General features: G+C 35.1%; 1 protein-coding gene across 2 annotated transcripts in view; it reads right to left on the reverse strand.

Moving 5' to 3' along the window:
* LOC136032377 (follistatin-related protein 1-like) overlaps positions 1–18,285 on the reverse strand; it is a 41,378-nt gene extending 23,093 nt beyond the window's left edge. Inside the window, exons 1-3 of one of the 2 annotated variants that reach the window (XM_065712697.1) lie at positions 18,213–18,285; positions 9,793–9,910; positions 6,116–6,907 (exon numbers count right to left, since the gene is read on the reverse strand). In XM_065712697.1, the coding sequence (XP_065568769.1) occupies positions 6,615–6,907; positions 9,793–9,910; positions 18,213–18,254 (453 nt within the window). In that variant the 5' untranslated portion in view covers positions 18,255–18,285 and the 3' untranslated portion in view covers positions 6,116–6,614. Of the gene's footprint in view, positions 1–6,115; positions 6,908–9,792; positions 9,911–18,212 lie in introns of those variants that run through there. The other variant, XM_065712698.1, reaches the window with a different exon arrangement.
* Between the last annotated feature and the right edge of the window lie 436 nt (positions 18,286–18,721).

Genomic DNA, 18,721 nt, shown 5'->3' on the forward strand with positions numbered 1-18,721 from the left:
CCCTCCCCTTACTTATAAAATGTCCCCTGTCATTTCTCTCTTGGACATCTTAATCAAGAACCAGAATTTCTGTTTTATCCTTTTAAACGGTTTCCCTTGTTTGTCTGATACATACCCAACAAAGTCCAAAAAATAATCTGAACCAATTTTGAACACAACGGCTTGAAAGGAAAAGACTATTAAAACAATTAATTGCAGTCAAAAAACTCCTGATTGGATCGGTCAGATCACATGACAGGATTAACACAATGCACGTAAAGTTAAACTTCTGGCACTTAGTATTCAGTCAAATCTGGCACGTTTAAAAAAAATACACGGTTGTTCTGAAACATGTCGGAATGCTGAAAAAATATTGAAAATAGAAAAACAAACTTTGGATTGGCTTTAAGACATATATAAGGTAAGAAAGTAGTTCATTCTCTGATTCAATAAGTAAAAACCTTAGCAACAAAAAAAAACTCAAATTTAAAAGTAAGGAGTCAAGTGAGTCAGTTCCAGACTTTTTTAATATGAGAAATCAAAGCTCAATAAAAAGGAGGCAGCAAAAATCTACACTTTTGGCAGCTAGCTGAAGGTCACTGGCCGTCTCCTTACTGAAAGAAAAGAAGAGTATGAAAATGAAGTCTTGATTCACGCTTTGATGACATGTCTCACCGTCGGCACCTTTACAAGGAAACTGCCTCAAGTTTTAAAGTTAAATTTCAGACGCGCTGTGAAAATATATGGCATCTATATCCGTTGGCTGGTTTTCACTCAAGCAAGCCTCATACTGTGTAGTCAATTCAGATGGTCGGTAAAACTCACTACAAACATATATTATAAAATCACGGGCCTGCAGCAAGCCCGCTGATTCAGACGCATTCCATATGGCTGGTCAAACTGCAGAATGAGTGAATGAATGAATTAATTTTATTACCCTTACTTGTACTTGTACTTGTGGGGGGAATCAGGCGTTTCCACCTCGCCCAGCAACCTTATTACCCGTAAAAGTATAAAAAAACAAACTACGGAGTATAATAAATAAATAAAAACAATAAACAGCAAGAAAAAAAAATTCAAACTAACAAAAGACAACATGGATTTATTAACCAGTGTCAATATGGAAAAAAGGCTGCAGGAGGTCGTAAAAGTGAATTAAGTTGATGGTCTTTTTACATAAATCATCACTGGAAGACCGATTCCGAGAAGACATATCCATTAAACCATATCGAGGAATTTGCAATATCTGAAATAAGCCACACGCAGAGTATGACGATCTTTCTACGAAATAGATGAGCCGAGCCTGATAAAAACAAAAGCAGAGGGGCACCATCAGCGTTGTAAATCATGCACAAACCGTTGCGGCTGTAACGGCTTTTGTTTGGGAATATTTTTCCGTAAACGACACGTAGGTTTTTCCCAGTCTGACTCACTAGGGATGAACAGGTAGTGGAAAGTGTTGGGCCGAAATATAGACCAAGCCAACTAACTAAACAAGAACACGGCAGAACTGAGGTCTCAGCAACGAACGGAGCAACATCATAAGGGCTATTAAAACAAATAAACTTACATTTAGACACATTAACTGACAGTCCAATCCTAGATAGTTCATTGGTTAATATAGTAAAATTGGAAAGCAATACACGACAAGTCCGGGCAATAAGAAGAACGTCGTCTGCATATGCAAGAGAAGACAAACCAATATTACCATAAGAAACAGAATTTTTAAGGGGACGCAGACACGATACAAGCACACATTTAAATATAGAAGGAGACAATATGGAAGAAGTTGCAACCTATTTACTTCTAGTAGCAGTTTTCACACCATGAAGTCGCAAAAACCATAAGACTAAGCCGGAAATAACATGAGAAAAAAGGAATAAAACAAGAGCTAAGAGCTCATATGGCACATGTGACGAGGTCGGAAGAACCAAGAGCTCATATGGTAAGAGCTCTAGCAAAATTATAAGATTCAATAGATTAATTTTTAAGAAAATCAGAGGCTTAACGCCGGTCGAGATCTAAAATAATAGCTCTGAGACACAAGGTCCTGTTAAATATCAAAATTCACTAAGATCCGATCACCCAGTCGCAAGTTAAAAATATGTCATTTTTTATAATTTTTCCTCTCCCTTCAGCCCCCCCCCCCAGATGGTCGAATCAGGGAAAACAACTTTATCACGTCAATTTGTGCAGGTCACTGACACACCTACCAATTTTCATCGTCCTAGCACGTCCAAAAGTAACGAACTCGCCAAAGCACTGGACCCCCAAAGAGAGTGGATCCAGTCCGGTTTCGTCAATCACGTATCTACAACATTTGTGTATTCTATTCACCAAGTTTCATCCTGATCTCTCCACTCTAAGCATTTCGGTTTCCAAGATTTCCGGTTTCCCCCTCCAGCTCTTTCCCAATGTCAGCAGAACTGGTCGGGATTTAAAATAAGAGCTCTGAGACATAATTTCTTTCTAAATATCAAAGTCAAAATACCTCACGTACGGTGATCCGCTCTTAAGTTAAATATACCTCAATTTTTGAAATTTTTCCGAACTGACACCCCCTCCAACTCCCCCAAAGATAGCAAATCCGTTTTGGTTAGGTCAATCACGTATCTAGGACTTGTCCTTATTCTTCCCACCAAGTTTTATCTTGATCCCTCAACTCTAAGCGTTATCCAAGAATTTCGATCCCCTAAAACTCCCCCAAAGAGAGTGGATCCATTCCGGTATCGTCAATCACCTATCTACAACATTTGCGTATTCTACCCACCAAGTTTCATCCCGACTCCTCCACGCTAAGTATTTTCCAAGATTTCCACGTCAGGTTATGAAAGACCAAGCATTTCTGAATATAAGTTTCTCCCACTGTGATGCTACAATTGTCGGCAGTATAGTCATCCTGCACGCATATGTCCCAATCCTGTGCGTTGCTCCCAATGTGGGAGCAGGACACGCCAACTCGAAAGAGACTCCCTGTACTAATGAGCTTAAATGTGGCCTCTGCAGCTCAAACAACCATCCTTGCTACAGCATTAAACGTCCTGTTTCCCAGAAAATCCTTAAACAATGACCTAGACGAATGTACGCATTACTAGCTGGAATATTTACGGTGGAACATTTGATAAGATTCCTCTTATCGAGAACCTCATGCTATGCAATGATTTTGAATCTTTAAGCCTACTACAACTTGGCGACGTAACAGAAGTGTTCTCGCTTCCAGCCAAGGTCTCCCAACGCGATAGACCCTCCAGTGGTGTTGTATTACTTGTTAACAAGCGTTTAGAACTGACCCTTTATGCAGAAGAATCTTTCTTCGTCGCCGCGCAAGTAAAATCGACAGTGGTTTATTCCGTCTACATGCCAAAGGACTACCGGGACCTTACGTCAGACGATATATTTACCCGAGCCTGTGCAAGCCTTGCAAGATCCCTAAGCTCTTGTGCCTTTTTAGGTTTGTCCATAGTGGTTGCTGGTGATATGAACTGTGACTTGTCCGATACGGCCAGCCCCAGAGCGCAACTTTTGCTTGCTACGTGTGTGCAGACTCGACATATTGACAATGACTCTCCCTTCACTTATATCCATAATTCCGGTTCAACATCGTCCTTGGACTTTATGCTTTGTTCTCCTGTGTTTATCCCCCCTGAACCATGCTATGTCGATTTTTCATTTGGTGTTTCTAATCATTCCATATCCTGAACAGTTTTGCCGTCGATAGTTCCAAGTCTCAAAACCGCGTTAAGAGTTGCAAATGGTCAGTAAAGAAGGAGTAGAATAAGACCAATAAAATCTTATACGCTACAGTGCTAAAAAATGCACTTTCGAAAATAAAGATACCTTTCCAGTTACTCCAGCGGGTATCCAGTCAAACCAAAGAAGAAAATAAATTCCTCTTAAATGTCTACTGTAGTGAAATAATGCAGGCTCTTCGGTGTGCTGAACTTGCGGCAGTGCCTTCTTGTCGCATTCGCATTGGTTCGGAAGTAGTTTCATGGTCCCTGAACTCTGATCTAGTGCTAGCTTGTCAAAGATCCAAGTTCTGGCTCTAACTATGGACGGAGTGCAGTCGGCCTAAGCACGGATTAATCAACCAAGTTTGCAGATTTTAAAGCATCAGTTCATCAAAAAACTTGTAAGACATAGAGCAAACGTAATTGATATGCATCGCCAGTCTCTTCACAATGATCCAATAGCCGTTTGGAAGTTTGTAAAGCGGAAGGTGGGTATTGTGCTGTTTAATCAAGCTGCTCCTCCTGACTATGAGCTGAGCTGGTAGAACACTTCAACAGGGAGTTCGCCACTCCGAATGATAATCTTGAAAGAAAGTTCAACCTAGAGCTCGATCAGGCCCTCGAGTCCCACAGCTGTGATCTAGGGTTTGTCGTGACAGCCCAGAAAATTCGCGACGCGAAACTTAAAATGAAGAAGAAACATTCTTTTGGCGCTGATCAGTTATGGGGTATGCATCTCGTTCATGGGTCTCCGTCCCTTATAAATCATTTAGAACTACTCTATCAAATGATTTCCAATTGTGAGCAAGTTCCGGATGCTATTTGTCCCGGGTTCATTACACCTGCTTGCAAAAAGGGTAAAGATAGCGCCGATTGCCAGTCGTTTCGCCCAATCACGGTTTCTCCTGTGTTGTGCAAGCTAATGAAATCCATTGTGATCAATATGCCCAATGAGACTTGCTCCACGCCAGAAAATCAGTTCTGTTTTAAGAAGAGTCATAGCCGTGAGGACATTCACACCATCCTTGCAAATTTTATACTCGAAACCACCACGTCTGAGGGTCCACTGTTTCTTGCCGGCCATGATGTCAGCAGAACTTTTGATTCTGGAATCTACCCGCAACTTTTACTTGTGACTCTGTTTCGTGGTATAAACAGTTCTGTAATAGCTACCCTTCGAAACATGTATCGGAGATTAAATGTAAAGGTTAATTCACTATCTGGTAAAAGCTCTAATTTAATTGACAAGTTCATTCCCCTTCATAAGGGTATTTGACAAGGTGCTATAGCCTCGCCACTGCTATTTAACAACAGTGTTATCAATGCCCAGAAGAAAGTTGAAATGAGCTTTAATTTTCATGGCTTGGTTCTATCGCTTTTGAATTGTGCTGACGATATTCTTAATTTGAGTAGAACCCTGGCTTTAATAGAGAAGAATTTCACAAGTTTAAGTGAGAAGTATAACGATATTGTTCTAAAATTCAGTCCGAGTAAGAGTGAATGTATTAAGTTCAATTCTAAACGACCAGGTTCTGATAGTACCATAGTCACTTTGGGTGAATCTGATATCGAACTTTTGTCATCCCTAACTTATCTAGGGTTTACCCTTTGGTACTGACCTGAAAAATACGTGTGCAGGGCTACTTGGGCATTTCAGAACGAATATCAGAACAGCTTATGGGCTACTAGTTAATGCTAAAACACGTCACAGTAAGAATGTTTTGGCTAGACTCTATAACGCTTAAACTATCCCTCATATCCTAGCCCTAATTCCTTTTTGGAAGCTATTTACCATGACTGATTTACAGACAATCCGTAAGCAATATTACAAGTCTGTAAAGTATCTTCCTTTTCTTTCTAAATCTTCCTCTCTGGGCTCGTAACCACAAAGTTACGCAACTATATGATTTTAATGATCCATTTGTAGCTGTGGACCACCGACGTGCCGAATTTGTTTCATCTCTAGACCGTAGCCACCCATATTATAGTGCGTTTATTTAGTGATGTTTATCATAGTCTGATTTTTTCCTTTTCCTCTTCTCTTTTTTTTCCTTTACTCCATATGGGTACTTTCCTGTCATTTTGTATGAGTCAATAAAACTATTGATTGATATAAGGCTGTTCTTTTTTGGTTTTTTGTTTTTATTTTTCATAAATTTTAACGAAAATTTGCAACAAGTGAATATTCTTACGAGGAATCTCATTCAGGGCTTCCATTTAGAAACTCAGTCCCTGGAGTCCGTATTCAGTGACAGGAGAGGAGACCAAGGGGATTTGAGACCACCCACTCTTATAGATACGCTGGTAAGAAACGAATTGCTCTTTAGATAATTGGTCTCTACTGAAGTGTGTTGGTTTCTCTTGGAGACTCTGCACAGGATACTCTGTTTTGTTTTTGTTTTTTTTTTCATTGATTTTAATGAAAACTTACAATCAGGGAATAATCATACGAGGAATCTCATTCAAGGTTTTGATTTAGAAACTCGGTCCCTGAAGTCCGTATTCAGTGAAAGAAGATAAGACCAATTGGATTTTGAGACTTTTTGCTCTTATAGACTCGCTGGTAAGAAACAAAATTGCTCTTTAGATAAATACTCTCTACTGAAGTGTGTTGGTTTCTATCGGAGACTCTGCAAAGGATGCTGTGTTTCTTTATAGTTTTTCATGGACTTTAATGAAAATTCGCAATCAGGGAATATTCACACGAGGAATCTGATTCGGGGCTTCCATTTAGAAACTCGGTCCCTGAAGTCCGTATTCAGTAAAAGAAGATAAGACCAAGGGGATTTTGAGACCATCTGCTCTTTTAGATTTCCCGGTAAGAACTATTACTGTCACCACGTTGCCACGAACTGTTTGATGTTTTCATAGGACATTACTGATATTTACTTTTCTTTTAGTTTTTTAAGTTCGAAAGCAATATGAAAAAAAAATATTACCATATTTCAACGACTCTTCAAATTGCTTATAAACCGGTGGCATCAGACATCTGAACGAGTTATCCACCCCAACAGCCTTATCCATTAGGCATGCTTTCCTATGAAGCTCACAGTGGGATGAGTAAAAAACACCATCGGTGCCACACACCAGATGATGCTTCTTTGGACACTTTTGCAAACAGATACATTCAGTTGCACCAGTGTCTGTCACAGCACACTCTCTTCCTCTAGGGCATGAGACTGAGTCACTTGGATTTTCTGGAAGAATAAAAGATTCATTTTTATTTTATCTTAATTATTTTTTTTGTTATTCTTATTTTTTTATTATTTTATACTTTTATTCTTTTTTTTTATCAGCATTCATAATCATTTAGTCATGTTGAAATGACAAGTTCGTTACTGCAATTTTTTTTTCTTTTCAATAAAAACACCATCGGTGCCACACACCAGATGATCCTTCTTAGGAAACTTTTGCAAACAGATACATTCAGTTGCAACAGTTGCACCAGATTCACATGGATATTCTGGAAGAATAAAAGATTTATTTTTATCTTAATTTTTTTTTATTCTTTTTTTATCAGCATTTATAATAATTTAGTCATGATGAAATGACAAGCTCGTCACTGTAATTTTTTTTTTTCTTTAAAAAAAAACACCATCGGTGCCACACACCAGATGATGCTTCTTTGGACACTTTTGCAAACAGATGCATTCAGTTGCACCAGTGTCTGTCACAGCACATTCCCTTCCTCTAGGGCATGAGACTGGGTCACATGGATTTTCTGGAAGAATAAAAGATTCATTTTTATTTTTATCTTTATTTATTTTTATTCTAATTTTTTTATTCTTTTTATTCTTTTTTTAATCAGCATTCATAATCATTTAGTCATGATGAAATAACAAGTTCGTTACTGCATTTTTTGTTTCTTTTAAATATTATGGCTGGTGTGCTTCTTTTTAAATTCTTTGTCTCAAAGACCTAGATATAGTAGAATACAGTAAAGGTATTTTCAGATCTATCAGTAAAAAGGACTCGTGGCCTCTGTGTCTTGTTTTGGATTCTTCAAGCTAAGAAAATTGTGGTTCTTACAAAGATACTGTAAAATTATATCAATAGTCAATATCAGAACTGATTGTAAAATGAAAATCAAATGCCTTAAATTTTCAAGTACTTCTAGCAGCTCACAACAGCACCAAACCACCTGAGGTTGTGCACAGTTGCGCACGATCCTTCTCCACTCCAGTCTATCAAAAGCTTCAGTCTTTACCCTGAAGTTACAGTTCCTTTTAAGTAAATTCTATCAACCTCTTCCTACCCCATTCATAAAGGACCTACTCCTCATTGAGCCCCAAAATAACAGCCCCAAAATTAAAGTCTATGGCGATAAGTCAGTCACCTTCCCTAAAGCATGGCTTAGTCAACTAATTTTTACAAATTTCTTGCATCAACATGTCTAACTTGATTAGGAAAGGCAAGAAGAGCTAATCTGAGTAATGTTTTAGGGGGAATAGGGACGATTTTGTTTGAAACTTTGAAGGATTTTTAATGAACCAAACCAAATTTACCGCAGTTACCGCAGTTGATCATGAGGATCTAATTGGCATATTCATTGAAATGAAAACTGTCTTTAAAAATACCAAGGAAATCAAATAAAAACACTTTTTTCTCATAAAACCATCTTAGGTCTATTCCTACCTGATAACACCGATTTTCTAAGATGTTTTTTTTTATAATTTAAAAGACTTGAAGCTTTTAGAGCAATAGCACATTTTGTCACTGCCGCAACGATGAACCATGAAAATAAATACGCCAAAATAATAAGATAAATTTGAAGTTGTTTTCAGCCGTAATAATTCAAGTATTTTCTTATTCCCAAAAACAAATACGCCTTTAAAGGAAAGCTACAGTTTCTTAGGCATTTTGTTGTCCATTTCCACATCTCCTTATTTGCTTTTTTTGTAGTCCCATTGCTTTTTTACTATTTTACCACTCCTATTACCAAAAATTACATAACTGAATATTGAGGTTTTTTTTTTTATACAACTGCATTTTGTGTTTTTTAATAGTTTTTAAGAATTATATGGTTACATAAATTTCCGCTTAACCAATCCCAACAATGAGATTTCGTTAAGGTAATTCAAAAAGTTTTGCTTTTCAATTTTTATGAATATTTCTAGAAGATTTAATTATGTTTTCTGTCAAAACTGATGATTTTTAGTCTATCAATTTGATTTTTAATTTAGGTGAAACATTTTCAAATTTACAAATATTTTAGATTTTATTCTTCCCAAGTTAACTTTACTTATCATTTTTGCAATTGTTTACATTTTATTTCTTTTATTAATTTTTTTTTCATGATTTCATACACCTACGTTAGAACATTGATATTTCTCCCTGCGTTTGTATGTCATGTTTTCCTATTTTTTAACTTTTATATATTATTTTACGTGTGACATATAACGTTTTTATTTAGTTTTGAGGTATGTTTGTTGTTTTTGTGCAATTGTATTTTGCTGCTATTTTAAGTATTAGAAGTGAACTCATATTACTACTAAAGTCTTTAGATACTCTTTTAAATAAAAGTATTTTTTTAACATTTAAATACTTCAGCACCGACGTTCAGCAACTATTAAATCCACTCAAGGTACCTTGTCGTCTTAGCTATCTATTATAAATCCCAAGTACTAACCAAAATTGTGTCTCTCAAGTTTTTACAGATAATTGCTGGTGTTGTCTTCTTTTTTATTTTTGGTAGCACTTCAAAATAATTCAAAATGGTCAACATAAAATTATATACCCAAAAAGTAGTACAACTTTGCAAGACTATTTACACTAGGAAGATAAAATTTTGTTCCTCTGTTGAGTCTTAACTTTTTACATTTTTTTGGTAAGATCATAATGACGGTTTAAATTTGGTTGTTCAGGTTGGGCTCAAGAAAATGACAAGCCATATAAAGCACATAAAGAGCCTTGTCAGATAAATATCCCTTAAATTCTTATTTGAACATTTGCCGTCCCAGAATCGTAATAACACTGCCTATCCCTTATCGATTGTTACAAGAAAACACGACAGATGATCATCATAACTTTTCCCAAGCGTAGTCTAATGACCTCCCATAGGCCTAATCAAGCCATATATTACCAGGAGAATTTTGATCTAGGCTCCAAGGCAGTGCTCCACCTCTCTGCACCGAATAACGAGGGTGATTTGGGAATGGCCACGGTGGGACTGTCTCGTAAGTAGCATCTCTATGATGTCGCTAGAAAATATATCAAGTTAGTTGTGGTGAAATGACATGGAGGGGAGAAAATAATCAAATTCTTTGTTCAAAGAAAGACTTACTAATAGCAATCACGAACTTTTCCGTATAGAATGAAAACTAAAGAAAGGCTTATTAATAACTATCACGGACTTTTCCGAATGGAATGAAAAAGTTTATTTTCTACGCTACAACTATTACAACTGTCTTTCAGATGCTGCGCGGGGATCATATAAATTCTTAACTGTTCTTTTTTTTTACTTGTCTGAATATAACTAATTTGTTAAAATGAAAGCCATCAATCCAAAAAATGGTAAATTTTGGTTTAATTAAATAGAAAATTGGGTGTTAAGCCCCACTACTTTCCTGACTTTTTATTTCATTTTCTTTTAAAGAAAGATGTATATTTCAAACCCTAAAGGACCAAAAGTAATCGTTTTGGCTATGTTCCCACTCCGATCTCATTCTACTTCCTCTCCCTTTTTTTTATAAAATATTATTTAAACATGCTAGACCCTGCAGAATAATTTTCGTTACTATATTTCTAATTCGTAATTATGAAAGGGCGAAAGTGCAGCTGCTTGGCCTGTGGACCATTCGTCCCCCATTTTTCTAATCGGAAAATAGAAAACTACACCTTCTTGAAATACAAGTGATACAAAAATTGCTAGTCTATACTATTGAAGGGTCACAAATAGGGCTTTCAAACCATTTTTCCAGTAACTGATTTGTATTATTGTAACCGGAAAAGAAAAACTGTTCAAGAATATTCAAAGATTTCAGTAAATGTCAAATGAAATTCTGTAATTATAGAGGAGAAGAGGGATAAATACACTTCCCCAATGGTTTTAGAAGTTATTTTTATCTGTTTGATACTTCACCTTTCCAATCATCAAACAATTTCAAAGGTCCAACAACACCCCTCTGAGGATGATATGACCCCTCACAGTCCAATTGGGAAAGGATTGTAAGATATGCAGTTTGCCCCGTGTTTACATATAGTATTTGTAAATGGGAAATTCAAGGATTTTCAGGAAGCAGATTTTTATCCGGGGATGTCCCCACAAGCCAAATTTTCCATTGGGAGCACTTTTTGTAGGGGCATTATCCATGGGATGGATTTTCTGGGGAAATTTTTTTCCACGGTTGGAGGATTTCTAGCTTTATTTGAAAAAAAATTAGAAATTAGATTAAAATATAAATTTTCCAGAAGAATTTGTCTGGGGAGATTTTTCTAGGACGCAGTAAATTTTCATGGTAAATTCAAGTAAAATTTCATGGAGGAATTTTCTGGTGGGGGAGGGGGAAAGAATTTTTTGACGGGAAATATTCTACACGGGAAAAAATTTTGGGAGCTTTCCATGGAAGGGATTTTTTCGTGGATGGGGGATTTTCTGGGTGAGTTTTCCACGAAGGAAGAGTGGGATTTCCCGGTATGATTTAAATAGGATCAGAAATTAAATAAAAGAAGTATTTTTTTTCAACTGGAAGTAAGGAACAACAATAAAACTTAATACGAACTGAAATTATTTTATACACGAGTGGGGGTTGTCTTTACCTTGATCCTTTGCTTGTTACATTAATAATTTTTTTGCTCTAAAGAAGCTTCGTATACCAAATCAACGGGCCTTGTGTTTCAACAGTTGTTCTTAGAGAATTTAGACAAAAAATCAAAATTTAGCGTAAAGAACAAGGAGTTGAGTAGGGGTCAGCCCCTCTCATTTACCGAATAGTTTTTTTTTCGTTAATGTTACTCCTTACTTTCAGCTCAAAAAGCTTGTTTTGTATTTAATAGTAAATAGGTTTAACATCTTATAGTGAAAAAAGAAATCAACAATGAAACGGCACAAACACAGAGACAAACGCACTCCAAACAACCGAACATAAAATATATAATCTATAAAAGATAAAAATAATATATAATAAATACTATATAAAAAATACTACAATATATATATATATATATATATATATATATATATATATATATATATATATATATATATATATATATATATATATATATATATATAATATACTATATATATATATATTAAGCTAATTTCAACTTCTTTTTAGCTTTCAACGATGAACTTCCATCGTCGGAATGCGTGTTCAACTATTGATTAAACCATTAGTTAAAAGAGAGGAAGAAAAAAGAAGCCAAACAGTTTGGTTACCGCGGCAACTATAGAAAACTTATCAAAGGGCTTAATTGGACCTTTTGCGTAGTTATTCGAACTGTTAGGGTGACAGTTCTTCCAAAAGAAATTAAGTGACTCATTTTTTACCCTTAGCAATAACCATAGTCAACCCATAATATTGAGTTTATACAAAAGGTAATGTATATCCCCTAGAATGTTTTTCTTACTTGAACATGCGGAACGGATGGCCTTAAATGCTTAAAGGTAAGCTCATTTGATTACAAGCTGAAAATTCTTTCGCCTTTTTGTGGGCTGAAGCTGATCAGGGAACAACCGCCACTAATCCAGCTTGACCCTGAGTGCCCTCAAAACCCAAAAGGAAAGTGGATCAAAATTTTAAGGTATATTTTTTGATCAGAACAGCCAGGGTATCCAATATACGCTATAACAAAAGAAGAAAAATGAATCCAAAATTGATTTAACTTTGGAAATGTTCCAAGAAGAGTTTTTTTTTTTAGATTTAGCGCGTGGGTTAGAATAATTTGAATTGGAGGTCTTAGGTAATCATCTCTTTCTGATTATACTTTTTATGCCTAACCCAGCCCTGCCCAAGGTCTCTGAAACCAATTCGACATAAATAAATTCGACAGCTTTAGTGATACAGACTCCAGCAAGTGATATTTTGTCATGACTCTTTTCAAAGACATATTAGCTTATGTTATACCAGAGACATCATACGTTATTGAGAACTGTTCCTTCCATTTTATCAGATAAAATTTCATGTCGTGTTTTTCCCAGTTGCTGAGGCGGCATTAAATCCAGTAGTTTAGCCTTATTATCTACAAATTGACGGTTGTCACAGTGCAGTGCAGTGTTTTTTTTGTTTTTTTTTTTTTATTTACAGATTATACGGCATCTGTTCAGGTAATGCATTTACAGTTTTAATGCGTCTTTGACTATTGATTACATGCCCCTTGGAAAGAGAAACCAAACAATTATGTTCCCGCGGTAACTTTAGAAGAGTTCTTGCTATAGAATTCACTAGAAAAAAATCAAAAAATGATTAGAAACGGAGAAGAAACAAAGGATTTATTTGCAAAGAAAAACATGACAAAAATTGACATTAATTTCTTTATCCTTACCCTACAAAAACTATTCCTCAAGTAAAAGTGTGAATTAGTCTTAAAGTCTTTAATCACAAAGAAAAAAAATAAGAGAGAGAGAGAGATCTAAAGGCCTCTAACGAAAGGATCTAAGAGATATAAGGATCTAAGAAAGACCTAAAAATCAAAAAGAGAGAAAAGTATTTCTTAACGGAAAAGATAATTTTTTAAACCGTAGCTACTATCTAGCTTTCCTGTCCTTTTTTCTGTTTTTTTTTTAGGTAGGAAAAATGCTTTCAAAGTTACTTAAAAAGAAAGAAAATTTGAAATCCTTTTAATATGCAAATAATGTTTTAAAAAACATATTGCAATAATAAAGCACTATCATTGGAATACGTTCTTTTATGTTTTTAGTGTCAATTCCATTTTGCTATTTCCGATTGAGAATTACACAACTTCTTTTTAAAGAGTGATAGAAATGTGTCTAGTGGGCTCTTCAAGAATATAAAAATTGGGTCTTCCTGCCTCTTCTAATACCTTCAATATACACCATCTGTATTCTATTGGGAAGAGTGTGAACTATCCTCATTTGGAGAATTTTCTCAGTATCTTGTTTCAATCTTTCCGATTGTTTTCTGTTATCTTGTACATACAGTTCCAAGAATATCTTTGTACCCGTGAACTTTCTTGTAATAAAGCTGGCGATTTTATTTCCTAATTTGATTATCCTTTAACGATTTTTTCTCTCTTCTATTGCGTAAGTTGGAGATTTGAAGCTTGTACAATAAAAATATGTTTTTGTCTTTTCTGCAAATTGTATTTTTAGGTTACCGGAGTTTCTGTTTGTCTTGATTATCCTGATTAAGGGTATCCTGATAAAGGAGCAACATTAAAACTTAAAACGAACATGAATTATCACGTATATGGAGGGGGCTGCCCCATCCTCGACACCTCGCTCTACGTGGTAAAGTTTTATAGTACTTTTAAAAAAGCTTCTTATTGTTCTATTTAAACCCTTTATTTTGTAGGAGCCGTTCTTAAAGAATTTGGATATAATTCCAACTTTAGCGCAAACTGTTGATTCAAAATACGCAACTGTTAATTAAAAGTCATTGGGATCCTTGAACGTTCTCTGTGTTCCCTATGGAGCCCTCCATTTTCCTGAAGAAAGTTTGGCAAACGAAGCTGCCACATTTGGAGGATGCTACCTACAGCGAGAATCAAAATATATAAGTCTACCACATAACGAGTGCAGGGCCCGTATTGAAATTTGCAGCATAGTTTTTTTTTCTTAACTGGCAAATTGACATCTCTGGCAACTAAAAGCGATCTAAGAAGGTCACAATTTTAAGGAAGAATTTTGTTTTTCCTATGGTTGTTTTACATAACCTATGATGACGCCAAGACATCAAAAAGAGACTCACATAGTCTGTGGCTACAAGACAAGTGACTATGAGAGTCAAAATATACAACCCTATTACATAGCTATACCGGGGCCCGGCCTTGAAATCAGCTGCATAGTTATTTTCTTCTTAAAATTGGCAAATTGACATTTTTGGCCACAAGAAAGACCTAAATAGGTCAAAACATTAAAAAAGAATTAGTATTTTTCCGGACTGGCTCTATCAAACCTGTTGCTCTATCGAACCATGACATCAAAAGAAGTCTTAAACTGTCTGCTGGCTAGAAGACAAACGACATTGAGAAAAACTTTTACATAGAATTGTCTTATCATGTTACTAGATAAGAATATTTGACAACATGTCTTAAGATGTTAAACATTGCCTTTCCAAATACTTAGAACCTCTTTTGACCTGGAATGATCCAAACTTGTGAAATTTATTCCCGAAGCTATTAATGCGCACATAGAACTACCTTAATTACATCATCAGTTAAGACTACCTAGAGACAGCAAGTCTCGAGGTACTACATATCACTTTTCTTATACCTGTGACCTTTTTTGATCTGTGGTAATAAAACATTCTAATTTTTTTTTAGTGGAAGTTCATAGGTTATTACTTAAAACGTTATTGAAGAACCTTAGTTGTGCTTAAGGAGGTGCAAGAAGAGATGCTTTCCTATAGTATTTTTTTTTTTAACAGGATTCGAAGTTGCGATTTCTTTATTAGGACTTTAAGTAAATACAATTTTTAAGTAAAAAATATAAGGGTCAAAAATTTGTTAAATTTGATTGTCAATCAAAGAACATTTCCTCTCGGCAATAAGTACACCTTTGGAAATAAGTACACCTTTACCTGCAAATATTTTGCCATGCTTGTGTTTATAGTATGTATTTATCTAAAAGGTAGAATTTTTAATTTAGACCAAAAAATGAATACTCTCCTGTATTTCAGACAAGACTTCTCCTGACTTGCCAACACTAATAACAGTAAAACTCTGACTTACAAACAATCAACAGTACTTAAAACAACCATTCCATTGCGATAGGAATCATGGTTGCCCCCCTAGGGACAAACTAGTGAAGAAGGAACTGTAGCCCAAAGCAGTCTAAAATATAAAAATGTGTTCAAAAAACCAACAAAAATCTACCAATCGATGAAAAGTCCCACTTTGAAGCAGATTCAGAAGTGGTAACTATTATTTCGATTAATATCAATGATAAAAGGTCGTTTTGAAAAAAAAACTTGTGAGGAATCGATAAACATAAAAAAAAAATTGGTATAAGATTCAGATGAAAAGTAAACAATTGTAATAACATATCCAAAAACTCTAATTAGGAGAATAACAGCCCCCATCTTCAGGGGGCAGTTTGGGTTTTGAGTTTGGATGAAGGACATAAGAGATGTGCTGAAAAAATCGGTCAGTGTCCAACAGAGACAGAAACATAAGCTAAATTAAAATAAAAACAAGCAAAATCCGGAGATCTCGGCAATGTGTACCGACACCTTGGAAATCGGGGGGGGGGGGGGGGTCTATAAGCTCCAAGTTGCTATATAAAAAATAAGAAATTTTGCATTTTTTTTTCCCAGAAGAAATATCACAGGTGCGTTGTTATTGATTAATTCATTTTTTCCTATAGGGTGATTGTATCGAACCAAGTATCCTAAAAGATCGGGAGAGGCTCATTTTAACCGTAAATCAGAAGCTCTTTTGCCCTTCTTTGGTAACCAAAAATATTTTTAGGACAACTAAACCCCCTCTTTTGTCCATTTCCCCCCACTCCAAAGGCATCTCTTCAAAATTTTAGGTACCCATTTGATTAAGTATCGATGAAAGGTCTAATATATATGCCCTTGGGGATGATATGACCCCCCATAGTCCTAGGGAAAAGGGCTTTAAGTTACACAATCTGTCCATTTTTCACGTATATTATATGTAATTCTGAAACTTTTCAAAATTTTTCTGGCAGATTTAATGCGGGGGGGGGGGCTTCCACTTAGAAAATTTCCTGTGGGAAGGAGAATTTCCCAGAGTAATCTTCCAGTGGATGCTTTAAACAGGGAAAGGGAAAGAATATCCTGGTATGATATGAATAACGGTCGGATGTTAAATTGAAAAAATCAAGTTTTTTTCAATTGAAAGTAAGGAGTAACATTAAAACTTCAAAGGAAAAGAAATTGTTCAGTTCACTTTTTGTCATGAATCTTTAAGAAAAGCTACAGCTTTTCTTAAATGAAGGGAAAGCTTCTCTGATATACAGAATAATTTTTGTTAGTTTTAAGTTTTAATGTTACTCCTTGCTTTCTATCAAAAAAGCTTTTTTGTTTAATCCTATTAAGCCTAATATACAATATTCTTCTATAATTTGGCAATCCCCTTCAACGCATATTCGCAGAAGCTAAACTCACTAAATAGGAAAGAACTTAAAATCTGTGCTGCTTATACAAACCAACATTAATATAAAAATCATCACTTCACACACTGTCATATGCTATTTAATTATCTCAAATATTTTGTAGGCCTGCCCTCAGACCATCATTTAAAGGATTGTTATCACTGATATAATAAATTCCCAGTTTAAAGCGTGATCGTCACAAAACATTTATGTATCCTCCCCCCTCCTGATGAAACCTAGTTGGAATTTCCCCTTCAAATTATGTCTCTTAAGGTAATGAATAAATTCAGCAGCAGCTGTAACCATGTGGGTTTCATTACTCTTTCTAAAAGAAGGTAAAGCTTTGTCTGTATGATAGTAATTAATAATTGGTTGTATGTTGTTGTTATTCTTATTATGTATAATTATTGTTATTAGTACTATTCATTATTTTTAAGTTATAGATAAGGGGACGTGAGCGGAGGGTAGTCTGTGTTATTTTTATTGTTATGAAATGCAGGTTCAAAATCGGGATGGGTAGCAGAGAAGGCAGCGATGTAGGCCTATTTAGCGTTCTTTGTTGTCATAGACCTAAACATACACTAAAGAAATATGTCGCATTATCTATTTTTAAATCCCCATTAAACTTGAAGTAATAAAATTATAAGCACTAAAAATAGACCATTTAAAAATAGACCATTATAGACATCTGCTTGAAACGAGGACTAGTAGCACCATCTATAGTAATATAAAAAATATCGTAGCCATAAGAATTTACAATATTTTGCGACGCTCCTTAACACATTTTGAATAAATAAAAGAAAGTAATAAGATTGACAGTTATGTTAGATAATATTTATGTAACCGAAAAGCATCTATTGTAAGCCCAATATTGTAAGCGAAATATTTTATAAGCCCGATATTTTGTAAGGCCAGTATTGTAAGCACAACATTTTGCAAGCCCAATATTTTAAGCACAATATTTTGTAAACCCAATATTTTGTAAGCCCAATGTAAGGTTAAGACATCAAAGGGATGTCAATTCAAAAAAATATGGCATAGGATAAAAATATTTTTCTAAGTCTAAAAGGGGAAAGAATACTTTTTCGTTTTATCGATAAAAAAATAAATAGAAATACTCAACAGAGTAAAGAATTTTTTCATTGGTGGTAAATTTTTTTTAATATAAGGTGGGCGGGGGGGGGATCAAGAAGTCAATTGAGCCCTGCTGTCTTCCTCTATTGATGTTACTCAACATAAAAAGAAATTCATTTACTTACATCACTACTTGATCCGTCGGTAACTTGAAATATAATTGCCATTGCTGCCAGTAAAATCACAACCACTGAACGAGACATTCTATAAATAGACATAAATTCACTAGAAAAAGCCATGGGGTAGTAGATAGACTGCAAAAACATAAATAAAATAAAATAGGTAATTCCACGACTTACTCCTTAATATTAAAAATGAATATTAAACAAAAAAACATACCGAAACTCTTATTATAAGAGAAACTATACCTACCTGAAATATACTTGATATATATTAATTGGATTTCATTATTAAGTTAAATGGTATTTATTTATTTGTTTTTTTTTCGTCAAGAATGCCTCCCTATTTTGTTGGGAAAATTGGCATCCTAGGATATTTTGGCCTAAGAAAACATCTAGATGGGTCAGAAGTTTGATAAAATTCGTGAAGAGCCTTCATTTTTAAATTAATCAGTATTTCAATTATGTTGTCACCCTTGTTACACTTATCCAGAAAATTGAAGATTTTTACGAAT

Source organism: Artemia franciscana, chromosome 10 (genome assembly GCF_032884065.1).
Source record: "Artemia franciscana chromosome 10, ASM3288406v1, whole genome shotgun sequence".
NCBI lineage: Eukaryota > Metazoa > Arthropoda > Branchiopoda > Anostraca > Artemiidae > Artemia > Artemia franciscana.